Here is a 13,094-nt window from a genome sequence, read left to right on the forward strand (position 1 = left end):
TTTTCATTTTTTAATGTAATATCTTTATGTATTAATTAGCGGCACCGACGCAGTTATAAACCTGCGGCCGGCGGTATACAACTGGTGCTAACGCTGCTGACTCAGCGTTTACCTACATCCAGTGCTCCTCTTTTTTTGACCACAAGATCAGCAGGAGCCGAGGATATAGAAATAACAGACGTATCACGCGCTCATTCCACCGGGTTCCAAGGATTCAACGAACGACTCTCTCTCAGGTACCAGTCATCTCTCAGCTTCGGTTCTCACCAATTCTCATTCTCGTCTCCCTCTCTGGCAATGACTTCGGATCTGCTTCGGATCTCTCTTTATCCTCCTCGGAACCTCTGTTTCAGCTACGATTCAAAGTCTAATGTTCATGGATTCAGCTTCAGTTCTCTTCCACAACGACGCCGTTCGCAGCGTCTCTGGAAAGTCTCCGGTAGAAGAGCGCCTAATTTTAATTTTATTTTCTCGAAGGCCATTGATATTAGAGCTCCGGTGAAAAGCACGCCTTTGACGGAGGAGCAACGGCCGCGGGGCGACTCGCCGTTGCTTCTCGATGTCACTGGGATGGTGTGCGGAGCCTGCGTTGCGCGAGTCAAATCTGTGCTGTCCGCCGATGAGCGTGTCGAATCGGCGGTGGTCAACATGCTGACGGAGACGGCGGCGGTCCGGATAAGGCCGGAGGTTGTGGAGGAGACCGTGGGGGAGAGCTTAGCGAGGAGATTGACAGAGTGTGGATTTCCGACGAAGGAGAGGGTTTCGGGGACGGGAGTTGAGGAGAATGTAAAGAAGTGGAGGGAGATGGGGGAGAAGAAGGAGGCGTTGCTTGTGAAGAGTCGGAATCGGGTGGCTGTTGCTTGGACTTTGGTGGCGTTGTGCTGTGGATCGCATGCTTCGCACATTTTGCATTCTCTCGGGATTCATGTTGATCATGGTAAATACATTGCTTTGAAAATTGAATGCTGCTTGGAGAATTGGAAGAACTTCTTTCTTGCTTTTACGAGTGAAAATCAAAGTAATTTACTGACTTTTCGGTAGCCGAGAACTGTTTTCTATTTTCAAAAAATAGAAAACATGAAAGCCAAATGATTTTGATTTTAGAACTAAATTATTTCCCAAATGCTACACAAATGGCGTTATCAGTAATCACGATGAAGTGCTTGGATTTTAAGTTGACTTGCTTTCTTTGATTTAGGGTCATTTTGGGAGCTACTTCATAATTCATATGTGAAAGGTGGATTGGCTTTGGGTGCTCTCCTGGGACCCGGACGAGGTTAGTTGTGAGACCTTCTCTTGTTGATTTAATGCATCCTTTATTGAAGTATTTGTTGAAGGATTTGATTCACAATAAAATAGAAAATTAAGTAGTTTAAAATTGGAATATCCACATGCGTGCATTATAGATAATTTTAGACAATAAAGTTGGACATTTTAGTGGTCATTTTATGAAGCCCTTTGAAATATGTATATCCAGGTTTATTGAGTTCGAATCAATATTTTATTAAACTGCACATCAGTTATTTCATTCTTCAGTAGCAATTCTTTCATTCAATTAATAACTATCTCGCCTCCCATAAGGGAAAAAAAATTGTTATATTTCTGATTTTTTTTTTTTTTTCAGTTGTTTCTCTTTAGCATTTAGCTTAGATCCCAAATTCAATTTAATTTGCTGATTGATTTAAAGAATAACAATCTGCTGCAGAGCTACTTTTTGATGGTCTGAGGGCATTCTCAAAGGGATCACCAAATATGAATTCTCTTGTAGGATTTGGATCTGTTGCTGCATTTGGCATAAGTATGGTGAGACCCATTCTCAAAGCTGAGATTGAGTTTTCCTCGGATGTTGCTGGATGGTTTAATTTACCGTTGTTGGTGTCAATTTTGTCTGATTCATAAATTCTCCTTTCTTGTAGGTCTCACTTTTTAACCCCGGGCTTCAATGGGATGCATCATTCTTTGATGAACCGGTGATTTGTTTTATTTTGATTGTTTTAGAGTACCTCTTAATTAAATTTCTTCATACTATTTGCATGACCTATTATAGTAAAGCCTATAAAAACATTGTATCATAATATTGGTATTTCCAAGTATAGTTTTTTATGCTCTTAAAACTCTCAGCTTCTCTTTAGGACTAACGTTTCAACATGAATCACCCATCTTATCATGGTACCATTACTCTTCCTTGTATTCATTGGTGGCAATTTCTGTAGATTTGAAATTCTTTCTTGATGCTAAATTTTTCAAGCAGGCCATTGTTTTTTAGTATGCAGGTCATGCTTCTTGGTTTTGTGCTCCTTGGACGTTCTCTTGAAGAGAAGGCGAGGATCAGGGCATCTAGCGATATGAATAAACTTTTAGTAAGTTAGATTGCAGTTTATATGTGTAATACAAGGAAATAGACATAATGCCCACTTGACTTCCTTTTGAGTGAAATTAAGTTTAATGATAGTTTTCTGTTTACTATCTATGCCTTCTTTAGAAAATTCATATTGAGAATGTGGCCCTGTCTGATTTACCATCCAAGTAGGCAAGTGCACGATATACAATATAACATATCTCTAACCAGAATGACCTGTCAGGGTAGCCCAGTTGGTTAGGGTAAACACTAGGAAATGTGGTCTCAATAAGTAGCACATTGTCCTAGGTTCGAATCCTACCACTGATGATACCTTGAATTTACCCGGCGCTGGTTATTGCGGAGTAGTCAGCACCTATATATATGTATTTACAATTCTAGTGGGTTTATATATAATCTAAGATAGATTGTTTCCTAATCATATCCAGTTTCTAAGTGCAATTTACTGAATTAAGGGGATACAGTACCAGCTTATACTTTAGCTGATAAAAGGTCCTAGGCCAAGTTACTGATGGATTAAAGTTCTTTACATGAACGTGCCATATACCGAAGGCATGAAGAACACTGCCATAAAGAAATGTATTTTTCTGTTATTGGAATCTTATAAGTAAGTTGTATATGGGCTTGGTGGAATCCCGCATATTGATGTAAACTTACCACACTGCTGGATATAATTTGAGGTAGTGCATCTAAGAGAAATGACTTGGTGTTGCCAATGAGGCTCATGGTATGCACATTTTTGTTATAAGTTTTTAAGACAGAATTATTCCATTCATATGCTTCATTTTTAGAATCATCTTCCAAAAAAAAAAAAGAAAGAAAAGAAAAGAAAGAAAGAGAGAGAGAGAGAGATTATTCAAGCTTGACATGGAATGCTCACAATGCTTGTTCTTCCCTATAGCTTCTAGTTTCATATACTCTTCCTTTGCTTATCTGCATTTGTCATGAAACAGAAACTTTGTGTTGTACTAAAATAGCAATTATTCTGTCTCTTGCCAAAATAGATTGATGGATTTCACTTTGGCCTTGATACAATTGCTGTCATATCTTTAAGTCTGATGTTGAATTTAGTGATCACTACTTACTTATCTGCAGACTCTGGACTCTATACAGATGTTCATTGATTGAAACCTAATTGCTTGCTTGCTTGATTTGATTTAAGCTTCTGCTATGTATAAATTGTTTCTTGATAAACTTCCCTCTGGGTAATTTGCAGTCACTGATATCCACTCGGTCACGGCTTGTGATTACTTCCTCAGAAAGTGACTCCTCTACTAATAGTATACTTTGCTCTGATGCAATGTGCATTGAAGTCCCAACTGATGATATTCGAGTTGGGGACTCAGTGTTGGTTTTGCCTGGAGAAACAATACCTGTAGATGTAAGTGAATTAAATCCTGTATGTGAACTTCTCTATGCTTTGAAATAAGTCATCGACTCATCGCCCATGATGGGAAATCATCTCTGAAAATCACCAAGCACCTTGGACTATCTTCATTTTTCAAACTGACATAAAGATCACTTTCTGCGTCAAGCTCATCTAGTGTGTGATTGCACAATGCACATTGTTCCTTGAATATATATATATACATGGAACAATATTGATATTCAGGTGACCATGGAATATAAAGCGTTTGCTTAGTTAACACAGTTATTTTTGGTTTGCTTAAATAGCCTTTATGTTTAAATCCCTAATCAGGAAAAAAATAAATATATTATTCCCATTGTTAGGGCCAAAATTGATCTACTTCTTTCGAGTTGCTAACTGCCCTGTAAATAATATTCTGAGCACAAACTCTAAAACTGTTCTAAGATTGGTGTAACACCATATTTGTTGGACACTTGTGTAGTGTCCCATTTCAAATAAAAGGGTTTTCATTGGTGATGTGGCATGAGAATCTTTCTTTCCTGTTTAGACATATGAAATTTGGTGGTCTCCATGTTGAATATTAGCTGAAATTGAAAGTGCCTATACAGGGAAGAGTTCTTGCTGGAAGAAGTGTTGTGGACGAGTCCATGCTTACAGGAGAATCACTTCCTGTATTTAAGGAAGAGGGTTTTGTGGTCTCTGCTGGAACAATAAACTGGGTATGGTTTGATTGTGAGTAATGTAATAAGAGAATTATGTCCAGTTTTAGTTCAAATTCATTCCAAGTTGTGCAGTGTTGGATCCTAATGAAGTTGAGTTTTGTTGAGGTTTCCCTTGATGTTCATTTCTGATAATGTTTAAACAGGCTTGTAATTGCCTCTTTATTTCAGGGTGGTCCTTTAAGGATTGAAGCCTCTTCAAACGGCTCCAACTCCACAATATCTAAGATTGTTTCCATGGTTAGTAAACCATTTCCTTTGATGAAACATGCAATTATGGTATTGTAGGATACATTTAAGATCTTGAGTTAAACAATTGTCCTTGAGATTCTTGTGCCTCTTCCTGAAAGCAACATTGCATCATCCACTACCCAGGACTCGTGATTTGCTAACTTGTTTCACATTTCATGAGATAGTGGTGCAGAATAACTGCATTCGATAGGCTGAACTATGCTAATTAGCTATGCCATACATTTGGAATGCAAGGATTTGTGCTCAATCTTCGACCTAGTTTGCTACTATTGAACCCAAGTACCTTAAATTTCAGTTGTGTAGTGTACAGATTAGAACACGATCTCCAGGTCAAATCCTAACTAGCATCTATGGTGTTTCACATAAAAATATTGAGGTTATTTTTTCTAATCTGCAAAATACCATCTCAAGTTACATAATAATCACTATTGTGATGTCGCATGATGCCTTGAAAACCAGGGGCAGAGCTAGCTAGGGCCCAGGGGCCTGCCCCCACCCTGAAAATGTTTAAAAAAAAAATCTCCCGTTCTTACCAAAGGAGACTCGAACCCAGGTCTACTGCTGCCCCCCTGAACAATTACAAGGCTGGACCATTAGGCTAAGGGCCACAATTGCTTTTAATTGGCAAAATCTGTATGTGTACTAAAGTTGCCCCCCAATGTAAAGTGCTGGCTCTGCCACTGTTGACAACTGTCACATGTGAGGATTTTCTGATTGCTATTATGGTTAATTTTGCAGCCAATGAACAGAACAGAATCTCCTTTTACTAAGGGGATCGAACTTTTGTTGATTTCTCTTTTATGATAAGCAGGAGTTATCTAACTTTTTAAACTAAACACACTTGCATGAATGACCTAAAGAGCCTGATGCGAACCTCAATCGACACGCTTTGAGACCCAACAAACAGTATTGGAATAATTGCCCAAGAAAGCTAAAATACAGATTTTTGATAGAACCCTGACCCAACGTTTATAAGTGAACCGCGAACCAAAAGTATAAGTAACAGACCTTGACCCAATGATTACAATGGAATCACAAACCAAAGGTATAAAGTTTGAATGCCACAAGAAAGAATCTCTGATAAGTTCACAATTTTTGAAGAACCAAAAGAAGAGCAAAGCCTCACCTTTTCTGATTTTTTATTCAATAAACATTATCCCCTATTACAATGAGTGCGTGCTATTTATATGTCATGAAACAAACTTACTAAATATTAAAACCCTAAACTAAAAAAGGTACTAAATATTAAAATCCTAAATAAAGGTTGATTTGGTCTGAAATTAGCAGATCCAAAATAGGAAAATAGCTAAAAAAACGTTTAAATAATAAAAGCCTAAAATTAAAGTAGATTTGACCTAAATTTAGAAGCTTTAGAATAGGAAATAACTGATATGAAGCTGGAAAGTCAATCAGTCATTAATTCATGCCATAAATCACGCCCAATCAAGCCAGATTAGCCCTCAATAGCTTGGATTAAATTTATTACACCTTCATCTTCTTTTGGGCCAAACTTGGAATGTCCTGCGTTAGAATCAGCCCAAATATCTTGAATTAGCCCATTAAGTGCTTCTTTGATCTTACTTTGGTAATAGGCCCAACTGGAACATGCAATGGATCCTTAAATGCTTGTTGATTCTCATCAGAGCCAGACCTGATTTGGCAAGAGCTTTTGAGATAAGCATAGGAGTTCACTTCCCTTTAATAATATATGATGAGAGTTCTTGTTTAAAGAATCTATATACTTGATGGCTTGTTGATACATGAGGAGTTTAAATGTTTTAGTAGTTTCTACGGTTTATGAAACCTTTTGCTCATAATCTTCAGGTTGAGGATGCTCAAGGCCGTGCAGCACCCATACAAAGGCTTGCAGATTCAATTGCTGGACCATTTGTCTATATTGTGATGACTTTATCAGCAGCAACTTTTACCTTTTGGTATAAACTTGCTCCTTCATCCTTTTTTCTTTTCCTATTTAATGGAAGTATGAAACCATGCTAGTTGAACATGATGTAAGAGGAGATGGAAGGCAACCACCAAAATGTCTTAATTATGAGTCACCCATCTATTTGGGGTTGAGTTTGTGAATCATTTTTCAACTTTCTGCTCTATGTGAGACATCTTTTTACCAATCATGTCACTTCCTAAACATTTTTTTTAACTTCCCCTTGTCATATTGGAGGTTGTGGTGCCTTCAACATTAACCATATCATACTTGCTTTCTGGAGTGGGATTCTGTTGTCGTCACTTTGAGGTTATTTTTTTTTATTTTTTTAATTATAAAAATGAGTTCAGTAGACTACTGTCTGCTCTAGCTAATCGCCTGTTGTTTCTGGTACAATGACTTCTTATTTAAAACTAGGGTTTGAACCAAGCTTCTCCTCAGGAGGATAGATGAGGTGATTGAGGTGAGATCCAATATAGTTTCTATTCATCTATGGGATCTGGGTGGTCCAAAGGGACCCACCACAGGCCCATATCTTCTTGAGAATCCATACACCCCTTATGCATATGGACGGTTATTTCTTGAGCAAAGGTTTAGGTTCTTCAATAGGAAACTAAAATGGATCACCAAATAATGCATGTTCAGAGACTGAGAACTACAGGATCACCTTTTACATTATGGGGCCTTCCTCTTCCCCTTCTTCAAACTTCGATTTAAATTTTTCATAGAGAACTCACCGATTCTAGAACAAGATCCATTTTTCTAGTTCTGTAAACTTGCTCTCAATCAACTCAATCTGTAACTTCTCATACTATAAGGCCCTATGATCTCTACATGCAATTCGCTCACTTTGGGAAGGAGGCATTTGTTCTATCCTATCTGCTTCTCCCACCCTATAAAAGAAAAAAAAATTCGCTTTCGCAAATCAAACTGTGCTAGCAGAATGCAGGCCTCTGCTTTTCTTTTCATTAATGAAACTTGTCAGTTATTATGTGAAAAAGACAAAAAATGTTGGCCTGCTCATAAAAAAATAAAATAAAATAAAATAAAAAACATGGGTGTCATTATGATTGGGGTCAATTAGAAAGGTTATTACAATCTTTGTTCAATCAAGCAGCATTCTTCTTTTTCTAACTTGGAGAGGGTGGTGTAATGAGTCCAGTGGGCCAGGTTCCAAACGTGCACAAAGAATTCCTTTGTTTCCATTCATATGCATGAGAATCTACGGAAATGTTACTTTGTGAATTCCATTTACTTTCCACTGTTCCTATCACTAATAATAATAGACTCTTTGAACTCATGTTTTTTATTTTGGGTATGTAATTAACATGTTTATGATTGCCTTCTGTTTGATTCTTACTTCTTTTTGAACTTATGTTTAGGTACTACCTAGGCACACACATCTTTCCAGATGTATTGTTCAATGATATTGCTGGACCAGATGGAAATCCTTTGCTTTTGAGCTTGAAACTTTCTGTGGATGTTTTGGTGAGTAATAGGGAAATGATGAGCCGTTTACCAATAAAATTTAAAAGGAAATTTTCCTTTTTTTTTTATATTTTTCCTTAATTTTGGAATTTTGTGGCCTTTTCTTGGGTAATAGTTTGTTCCATTTGCCAATTGGTCACTTCTTCATAGTACACAGTTTGTGTCACTTTGATCTATTATATTTAGTAGATGATGCAAAAGTTTAGTTAAAATCATGGTCCCATTTGAAATTTGGTGCACAAATTTTGCTGGATGTTAAGTAGTTTCTAGTCACTAGATTGACTAGGCAAGAAACTTCCTTGCAAAGTGGGTCAACAAATGTGTACTTTCGGCAGGAATTGTTTTCATTTTAAGTTGCTTCCCATTTATGATTTTTTAAGGTTTGGATTTTCTTTATTTTTATGCATCCATTACTCTTGTTTATTCCTTTCTTAGTAGAATCCAATCTTTACGCTTTCCTGATTTCAAACAAAAACTTTGCCTCTCTAGGTTTATTATTTTGAAGAATTATATAGCGAGCCAACTATAGACAGTCCAGAATCAAACTAGTATTGATTTGAATTGAAGGGATGACCTATTCATATATTTGATGGTTTTTGGAAGATTGACGCATACTGTTGTATGCATAAAAGGCAATATATCATCTTTGGAGGAAATTGTAGCCTTCTTGATTAGCTTGTGAACATCATGTTGAAAGTAAGGGTAACCTTTCAGCACCAAGATCTAAGAGCAGGCCAGGGATGAGACACATTTGATTGTTAGAGCCTCGTAGGAGTGCTCTATCAGTTTTCTTTGCTGCATGAATTGAACCCTAGGAGCTTGTGGGGGCTTGATTGGAGAGTTTTGACACCATTGTATTCCAATCAAGTGGAACATAATGGTAGCTTGTGAATTACAACATCACAACACATGCACAGAGACATTATGGAATGGTTCGATATCATAGATCAGTTATTTATCTTATGGCATCTTTAAGCATAATCAAGGTATTAAGCCTTGTATTCTTTGGCCTGGAAATAGAAATAGTCCAGAAACATTAATGTGCAGAAATTGACATTGATATGCTAGGGAATGAAAATGAGGCATGCTTAGATGCAAAAGTAGTTGTAAAATTAAACTTTTTCTTTTTTGCTTTTTGTCAGGTGGTCTCCTGTCCATGCGCACTGGGGCTTGCCACACCTACTGCAATCTTAGTTGGCACCTCTCTTGGTACAACATCTGCACTCTCTCTTTTTTTTTTATTGGATGATGTATTGAAAGTTGGGGAATCAAAATTCTAACAAAGTTTAATTTCGCTGCTTCTATTATGGCTCATTACTCTCACACTATCTTTTGATATGTCTGTCTCCTTGACACTTTGGTGCAACCAACCTTTTTTTTTCCCTAATTGATGTCTTTAATCTGGAGTTTAAGACAATTCAGTTGATTTTTCAGTTAATCTAACAGCTACTAGTTTGAGGGTCTATCAGGACAGATGCTAGAATGAGTAGGTCCTGTTCAAAATCTGCAAAAATGTTATGCAGAATTATGGTGATCTTATATTTCAAATTTGTTTTTGAGCATCCAAGAAAAAATCCCTTGGTGAATTAGAAGAATCTTAAACGATTTGTTTCCCTTTGATGCTCAGATCATTTTGAAATATTTCATGATTAAACATATTCATTTACCAATTGTGGAATCATCATGACCTTGAGATAGTTTTGCAAATGTTTCAAATCAAGGCATAAGATGTATGCCCTCCAAATCACTGGACATTTGAATATAATTGAAAATAATTGATATGTAAGGATTTAATGGTGGACATGGGCCCAAGTAGAGATGAATGATAGACAAGGAGTCATGTAGCCAACACCAAAGAAATGGGATTTGAGGCTTTTTTCTGGTAAATGAAAGAAGTCATACCAACTGTGTTGGATCTTTGCAAACACCCCTAAAGTTCTAATTGTATCATGACACCTTATGGTACTGTATTTATTGGAAGATCTAATTCCCCTGTTTTTGCATTGACAAACGAGCAGGAGCTAAACAAGGACTTCTTATAAGAGGAGGAGACGTACTAGAACGTTTGGCCAGTGTTGACCATGTGGCTTTTGACAAGGTACCCTTCAGTTTATGGAATTATTCTCACTCCCTTTCATGTGTTGCTAGTATTGAATTCTGATAGATACATCAAACAGATTAAGATGTTTTACTCTAAACTATTGGAGGACTTAAACCAGTTAACTTTGCCCACTTTTCTCAACTTCAGACTGGAACTCTTACAAAAGGAAAACCAGCTGTTTCTGCTGTGGCATCTTTGGCTTATGAAGAACAAGAAATTCTCCGCATTGCTGCTGCTGTGGAGAAAACAGCAGTGCATCCAATTGCAAAGGCTATTGTAAATAAAGCAGAATCGTTGAATTTGACCATCCCAATCACAACAGCGCAATTAGTAGAACCAGGTTTCGGCTCCTTGGCAGAAGTAGATGGGCGTTTGGTCGCTGTGGGTTCATTGGAATGGGTTCAAGATCGTTTTCAAAGGAGAACAAACCACTCTGATCTAATGAATTTAGAAAATGCCATGATGCATCATTTATCAAATGAAGTATCTTTGTCAAACCATTCCCGAACGGTTGTTTATGTTGGACGTGAAGGAGACGGTGTGATTGGTGCTATTGCAGTATGTGACAGTTTACGCCATGACGCCAACTCTGCTGTAACCAGGTATGTTGCTACAGTATTTTCTGTGAAAATATTCTTATTGGTAATCATATGAAAACCTGTGTTTTACTTTGTTCCTCTGAATGGAAGGCTTCAGGAGAAAGGAATCAAAACCATCCTCTTGTCAGGGGACAGGGAAGAGGCAGTTGCAACTATAGCAAAGACTGTTGGAATAGAAAGTGAATTTATAAATTCATCCTTGACTCCTCAGCAGAAATCTGGTGTCATAAAATCTCTCCAAACTGCAGGACATCGTGTTGCAATGGTAATTATCTTCAATCAGATTGTTTTTTCCCCTATAATCATATTTAAACATGAATAACCTAATCTGTTGTACCAAAATATTGCATGTGTTGAGTCTTGCACCTCTGAATTCATCTTCTTCAGTCAAGGATTGCAAGTTTCAATAATACTTTCAGGGAAGAACCATTACTATAGCTATTTGTCTTTTTGAGTAAAAAATAAAAGATTAAAAAAAAGAACATAAATTAATGATCTGCATCAAATGAACACGAAATGTAGCAAAAGCAACCCTGCAGTTAACCTTCACTGAATCGAAGGGATCCAACTGTTCCCCATGAATGTGAGCTTAGAAGATGTAAAGACTTACCAATTCTATCTCCTAGTAGGAAGAAGAAGATGATAGATTACCCTTATGTTCAAGCCGCCAACAAATGATATCGTGATACTGTCGCATAGAATTGATATCCCACTATTTCTGTTCTTTGCAGGTAGGTGATGGCATAAATGATGCACCCTCTTTAGCTCTTGCCGATGTTGGGATAGCTTTGCAAGTTGAATCACAGCAAAGCGCAGCATCTGATGCAGCATCCATTATACTTCTTGGAAATAAAATCTCACAAGTAAATTCTTTTCCTGGTGACTTAATTTCTTTCTTCCAGTTGTACTTATGAACTCATGCATCAATGCTCATTATCTATTGCAATAAGTTGATTAGATATGCCCCCTTTCTGGTGTGCTTTGCCTTACAACCTTATTCAAAAATGCCTAGCTAATTTCCTTGAAATGAGCATTTAAAAATGGAAAAGAGAAAAGAATCCTAATCCTGCTTGGAAACTATTTTAATAACATTTTTTCATTCTTAAAAACAAAAAACTTTCAAAAAAACTTTTTCCAGACTTGAAAATAAGTTTGATAATTTTTAAAGGAAAAAGTTTTTTTGGGAACTTGTTCTCAAAATAGAATGTTTTCTAAGAATGTATTTTAATTATTTTTAGTTTTTTCACTTGTTTTCCATGAGTTATTTAAAAATTTGTATAAATATATAAAATGATTGAAAATATAGCATTATATGTAAAAATTATTTTTAAGAAATACATAAAACAAGTTGAAAATATTCATAGTTCTTAAACAGACTTTTGTTTTAAAGAAATATAAAAGAATTGTTTTCGAAAACATTTCTGAGTTTTTTTTATTATAAAGCGTGGAGTTGTAATTGACTAAGGTATCCCTACATTTGTTATGTTACAAACTTACAAGCAAAACAGCATGGAGGTCTCTTCCTCTTACCAGTTTTGGTGTATAATTTTCCCGAACCGCATGCTAAGCCCATAAGATTTGTCATGTTTTTATTCACCTAGATCTTGTTCTGGCAGGTGGCAGATGCATTAGATCTCGCACAAGCCACAATGGCAAAAGTCTATCAAAATTTGTCATGGGCAGTCGCATATAATGTGGTCGCAGTCCCCATTGCTGCCGGGGTACTACTTCCCCGTTTTGATCTTGCCATGACGCCTTCCCTTGCAGGTGAGTAAAGACACTGTTAGTATCCCACTATTTCTTGGAATGACAAACAATCTTCAATCGTCTCTTATATGATATTTAAAAAAGAAATGTTCCATTTTCTTATGGTATAATATTTGGTTTGGTAGGTGGGTTGATGGCTCTGAGCTCAATATTCGTAGTGACCAACTCGGTGCTTCTGCAGCTTCATGGGTCTGACAAGAACAGGAAAAGCTAGCTCTAGCTCTAGCTCTAGCTCTGCTCACAAACCCAAGTCCCTGTCAGGTCAAGTCCGAAAATTCCAGGTGAGTTTCCCTCTGTGACGGTATATGTATGAGTGAATATCAGTGGAAGAATAAAAGACAAAAACCAGTGAATTATGAAAAAACAAACGAGTGTGTCATGCTGCTGTATTTCCTTTCCTTTTTTGTTTCTTTTTCCGTGTGTATTAACTTAACCGAAATAATACAAGTGTCGGCCTAGTCCCACCGCTGGCCCAAGTAGGGAAGTGTTGCGCCTGAA

The 13,094-nt window shown here is 37.0% G+C and overlaps 1 protein-coding gene across 1 annotated transcript; it reads left to right on the forward strand.

Annotated features, from left to right (window-relative positions):
• The first annotated feature begins 50 nt into the window (after positions 1 to 50).
• Positions 51 to 13,094, forward strand: LOC100264462 (copper-transporting ATPase PAA2, chloroplastic). Its single transcript, XM_002280014.5, has 17 exons — positions 51 to 937; positions 1,199 to 1,276; positions 1,706 to 1,803; positions 1,917 to 1,970; positions 2,274 to 2,360; positions 3,576 to 3,740; positions 4,337 to 4,447; positions 4,619 to 4,687; positions 6,524 to 6,633; positions 8,024 to 8,129; positions 9,272 to 9,338; positions 10,148 to 10,227; positions 10,378 to 10,832; positions 10,920 to 11,094; positions 11,561 to 11,692; positions 12,446 to 12,596; positions 12,722 to 13,094. Exons 1-17 carry the CDS (start codon positions 298 to 300, stop codon positions 12,808 to 12,810), a joined length of 2,667 nt encoding a protein of 888 aa, XP_002280050.2. The 5' UTR covers positions 51 to 297; the 3' UTR covers positions 12,811 to 13,094.

This window comes from Vitis vinifera, chromosome 4 (genome assembly GCF_030704535.1).
Source record: "Vitis vinifera cultivar Pinot Noir 40024 chromosome 4, ASM3070453v1".
Classification (NCBI taxonomy): domain Eukaryota; kingdom Viridiplantae; phylum Streptophyta; class Magnoliopsida; order Vitales; family Vitaceae; genus Vitis; species Vitis vinifera.